General features: G+C 37.0%; 2 protein-coding genes across 2 annotated transcripts; one reads left to right on the top strand and one right to left on the bottom strand.

Moving 5' to 3' along the window:
- Positions 1–695: 695 nt before the first annotated feature.
- LOC139872941 (tryptamine 5-hydroxylase-like) lies at positions 696–2,486 on the top strand. The gene is made up of 2 exons (XM_071860876.1): positions 696–1,592; positions 1,820–2,486. Exons 1-2 carry the CDS (start codon positions 699–701, stop codon positions 2,423–2,425), a joined length of 1,500 nt encoding a protein of 499 aa, XP_071716977.1. The 5' UTR covers positions 696–698; the 3' UTR covers positions 2,426–2,486.
- LOC139872942 (protein HHL1, chloroplastic-like) lies at positions 1,479–4,814 on the bottom strand. The gene is made up of 6 exons (XM_071860877.1): positions 4,533–4,814; positions 3,871–4,008; positions 3,695–3,781; positions 3,114–3,161; positions 2,613–3,031; positions 1,479–1,589 (listed from the first exon to the last, which is right to left on the bottom strand). The coding sequence occupies exons 1-5, from the start codon at positions 4,812–4,814 to the stop codon at positions 2,885–2,887; spliced, it is 702 nt and encodes a 233-aa protein (XP_071716978.1). The 3' UTR covers positions 1,479–1,589; positions 2,613–2,884.
- Between the last annotated feature and the right edge of the window lie 323 nt (positions 4,815–5,137).

Raw genomic sequence — 5,137 nt, forward strand, 5'->3', positions numbered from 1 at the left:
GCTAAAGTTGGTCTTTACATTATGGAAGGGTTGTGGGTGTTCAAGGCATCAAAGTAAAGTCAAAGGGGCTAAGTGCATCTTGATGCTGTATTTATACACCCTAATTCTAGGGTTTCTAACACGCTCCTGTTGCAGCTTTAGCACACGATTCACTTTGTCATTCATTTTGATCGGGTGTTCCTCTCAAATTTGTTATTGATTCTTCATCATTCCGTTTGTGAACAATAGTTCTTGTTTATTAATTTTGGCACTTGTAATTTTGGCACTTATAATCTTGTTCTCTATATTTGTTATCTCCTTGAATCTAAGGTGTTCGATCGATTTTGATTTAAGTTCTGGTTGTGTTTTGATTAAGGATTGTTCAAACCTCAATTCTTAACAATGTTTTTTACTAATCCATCAAGGTGATCTTCGAAGTATGGAGTATTGAAGTTCATTGGGTATGATACTTATAAAAAAAAAAAAAAAAAAAAAAGGAATGTTGTTTATGGTTAAAAGTTTAAGATGAAATATGAGAACCAAACATACCTGCCTATATATAGTCTTTCTAATTTTGTACAATTACAAAAATCAATGCCACGTTGGTAACATCATTTAAACAGTAATTACAAACCTAACACCCAACTCTCAACATATATCCCCAAACAGCCATTTACTACTTAACAAACAACCCACAACCCATTCTCAGTAAAAAAAAAATGGAACATTTGACACTTATAGCTATTTTCATGACCCTTATATCCTTAACCACCATTGCCTACTTGTTCCACCACCATAAACCATCAACTCCGGCGACCAATCTCCCACCATCACCACCCAAACTCCCCATCATCGGCCACCTCCACCTCATCTCCGACATGCCCCACAAATCCTTAGCCCGTTTATCTGACCAATACGGGCCAATCCTTTACCTTAAGCTTGGACATGTCCCAACAATTGTCATATCCTCAGCCCGAATCGCTCAACTCATTCTTAAAACTCACGATCATGTCTTTTGTAACCGGCCCCACCTCGTTTCAGCTCACTACTTATCATTTAACTGCTCTGATGTTACCTTTTCACCATATGGCCCATATTGGCGCCAAGCCCGAAAAATTTGTGTCACCGAGTTACTTAGCCCAAAACGGGTCAATTCGTTCCAACTTATTAGAAATGAGGAAGTAACTCGGTTGATACAAACCGTGTCAACTCGGTGTGGACTCGAGGTTGATGTTAGTGAGTTGTTTTTTCGACTAGCGAATGATGTGTTGTGTAGAGTTGCATTTGGGAAGCGGTTTTTTAGAGAGGATGCAGGGGATGATTTGGTGAGGATTTTGAGCGAGACACAAGCGTTATTTGCGGGGTTCTGTTTGGGTGATTTTTATCCCGATTGGGAATGGGTTAACTCGGTGAGTGGGTCGAAAAGAAGGATGTTGAAGAATCTGAAAGAGTTGAGTGAAGTTTGTGATAACATTATTAATGATCATATTATGAAGAAAGGGCAATTAGGTACGAATTCGAGTGAAGATTTTGTTGATGTTTTGCTTCGTGTTCAACAACAAGATGATCTTGAAGTTCCAATCACTGATGATAATCTTAAAGCTCTTGTTCTGGTAATCAAAACCATATATTATAAGGCAGTTTATGAACACTAACTTTTGCTAACGTCATGTTGACGTCAGCATGACGTCATAATTTAATTTATTAATATTTATATTTTTTTTAGGTTTAAGATATAGAGTGCAACCATTTTCTATTACGTGCGGGTCATTTCCCACTCGTTATTACAATTTGTAACCATGTTTTGTCATTAGTACCTAACACAACGTTGTTTGTACAGGACATGTTTGTAGCAGGAACCGACACAACATCGGCTACTCTCGAATGGGCCATGACCGAGCTCGTAAGACACCCGAAAGTAGTAGAGAAAGCACAAACCGAAATCAAGAGCATAGCAGAAATCAAAGGCGAAGTTGAAGAAAGTGACCTTCACAATTTTAATTATCTAAAAGCGGTAATTAAAGAAACTATGCGGTTACGTACTGCGGTCCCACTTCTCGTCCCTCGTGAATCGATGCAAAAATGCACTATAGAAGGGTACGATATACCCCAAAAAACTAGAGTTCTAATCAATACGTACGCCATAGGACGTGACCCAAACTCATGGGAGAATCCTTTGGTTTATGATCCCGAAAGGTTTGTGGAAAACGAGGCTGACTTTCGAGGTCAAGATTTTCGGTTTTTACCGTTTGGCGGAGGGAGACGTGGTTGTCCCGGTTATTCGTTTGGGTTGGCTACAATAGAACTAACTTTGGCTAGACTTTTGTACCACTTCGATTGGAAACTGCCTAACGGGGTGGGACCCGATGATGTTAACTTAGACGAGATTTTCGGGCTGGCTACTAGGAAAAAAACCGCTCTAATACTTGTGCCAAACCGAAGATAGTGCTCGGGTTTCAATTAAATAAATAGAACTAGCCGTAGGTTTATAATGTCCTAACACTAGTTTTGTATGAAAGAATCAAAAGATATATGAAAACAAAGATTATGTACTGTTGACAATAAACTGCAAATATCTGATATTGAGCACATATTTGAAACAAAAATGTACAGTAAATTATATTGTAAAAAACCTCATTTTGAATTTTGCTTGTAAGAGGGTATGGGGTGAATCTGCAAATCACTCTTTCGCCTTCACAATCAGCTTTTGACCCTGTTGATTGGCGGTGGTTAGCGGTTGAAACTTAGACCCATTTTATATAAATGGGTCAATTCAGGTACTTTTATCAGAAGTAATAAAAAAGGAAACGGGTCAAATGGGTCAAACGGTTGCAAATATTGTCCAAAGTGTATTTTAGTGCATACAACCATCAAAAATGTTACAGTTTAGCCATGAATACCAAACTCACTTAGATTTGTTATCACTGTTGGTTTCTGCGGACTCGTCTGATGCTGATGTCAGATCTGTTAATTTCCCGAATGACTCTTTGGCATCCCCGAAGAAATCCAACACTTTATCAAGCACTGTTTTCAGTTCGTCTTTCGTTGGGAGCTGAAAATTTACATTTTGAACACTAAGATCAACTACCTGATACATCTTAATATTTTTTCGTGTCATATAAACATAAAAATACCTCAATTACATCATTGCTTGCAAGTGCTGCTCTTATGTTGGTACCTTCCTGAATCATTAAATAAAAAATTAAGCTAATCATCTATAATTATCAATTCCACACAAGGATGTAAAAGTCCCGAGTCGGATACCAGGCGGTCGGGAACTTGGAGGGACAAGTCAGGTGTTGACCAACGTTGACTTGTATTAATTAATAAATCATATATGGAAAATGCTAACGACGGCCCTTAGGGTTGTTGTTAAGTTGCATACAAAGCTTGTAGAATTAAATAACTGCCACATTAAAGTCAAACGAAACCGCTCTGTACAAGTTTTTTATTCATCTTAACGACAGCCCTTGGGCCTGTAGTTAACAAATTCCGTTATGTGTGTGTGTGAGTGTGTGCGCTCGTGCGTATATATACATAAATATATCAAACATATAACATAAATATTTTAAAATTTGACCAACTTTGACCCTAATTTTGACCTTGGCCAACTTTTTAGGTGTTTTGGGCGAAACGGGACGGGTTAGTCCCCAACCCGACACGTTGGCCGACTTTTACAACAGTGGTTCCACATACAATGTCAACAATAACTAACGACAATCTTGTAGCCATATCTGAATTCTGTAGCTGCCCGCAACACACGATGCTGACGAACTGCTGTTTTTTGAACCTCCTTCTCGTCCTGCCACGTTCGCAAAACAAGTAAAAACTCCAACCGTCAATAAATTTAACATCATTGAATAACATAATGCAACTGATATTAAAACTTACTTTATAAATAACTCCTGCGAGATTTTTGGATAAAGTGTCTTTGTAAATGTATTTCCCAACAAAATTATCTTTGCCTGCAAGCAGAATCTTTGCTGTTGTGCCTCCTGCTACTATACTAACAGGATACCATAGATATACCTATAATAAAAGTAATAAACAGCCTTAATAAACTTGTTAAAAATTGTCATATTATGACAATTACAATGTACCTAATGTAGTAGTACATTTTTATTAATTACTATGGTTTTAACTTTAATTTAAATCACCAAGGGGACTAAAACACCCACGCGATCATCTCGGGCCCAACTGCTGCCCTGGAGGAAACCCGGACCAATCCGAGAGCATGGCCGGTAAAACCCCCTCCCTGCTGCCTCCGCAACGCAATGTACGAAAGACGACCTTGGGTGGATTTCAAAGTAGGGATAACCCTGTCTGCAATGTTGTAGTACCAGGAGTCGAAACTCCTGACCTCTAACAAAGAGTGTCAGGCACTACCACTTGAGTTATAACATAGAGTTTACTATAGCTTTAACTGATTCATTTGGTTAGTTACAAGTTTCTTTAACCACACAGTTTGGTAATTATAGCATAAAAATAGCACTGTAATTATCAACAATTAGAATATAGAATGAGTGAAGATGAAGATAAATATATGTACTAACATTGGCCATACGGATGAAAATAACAAATCTAGGGTTTCCATCATCTTCAATTTTAGGCATAGCTGGCATTTGACGTTGAAACTGTCTTGCTTGCATTCCTTTTTTACTTTTAGCTTGAACCACTATTAATCTACAACTCTTATTATTCTGCTTTTTTCTTTGAACTTGTGATGAAAATGATGAGTGTCTGATGATTAAATGTGAATCATCAATTGCTGATGATGATGATGTTGTTGTTTTGGGAAGTGAGTGGTTTGGTTTAAGTGACATACAAACTTCCATTCTTGTTCTTGTTTGTTATCTTTTCAGTTAAAAAGTTGTACTGATTATCATCAAGGAATCTTATCAAGTAATTTGATGAAGAAATATACATATAATCTATCTATCTATCTATAGACTCTTATAAAATACAATTAAGCTGATGTCATTAGGATGGCTTATCAAAGCTTTAAAAAAACAAAAAGGACACACGGCATTTCCTGGTAATTTCTGATAAAAAAAATAATGATGTCATTAATTATTAATTTATCTTAATTGAATATGATTAAATTAAAATATCTATTAATAAAATACGCTTAGTAAATAGCACGCTCTCCCACCTAAAT

Source organism: Rutidosis leptorrhynchoides, chromosome 10 (genome assembly GCF_046630445.1).
Source record: "Rutidosis leptorrhynchoides isolate AG116_Rl617_1_P2 chromosome 10, CSIRO_AGI_Rlap_v1, whole genome shotgun sequence".
NCBI classification, from domain to species: Eukaryota; Viridiplantae; Streptophyta; class Magnoliopsida; order Asterales; family Asteraceae; genus Rutidosis; species Rutidosis leptorrhynchoides.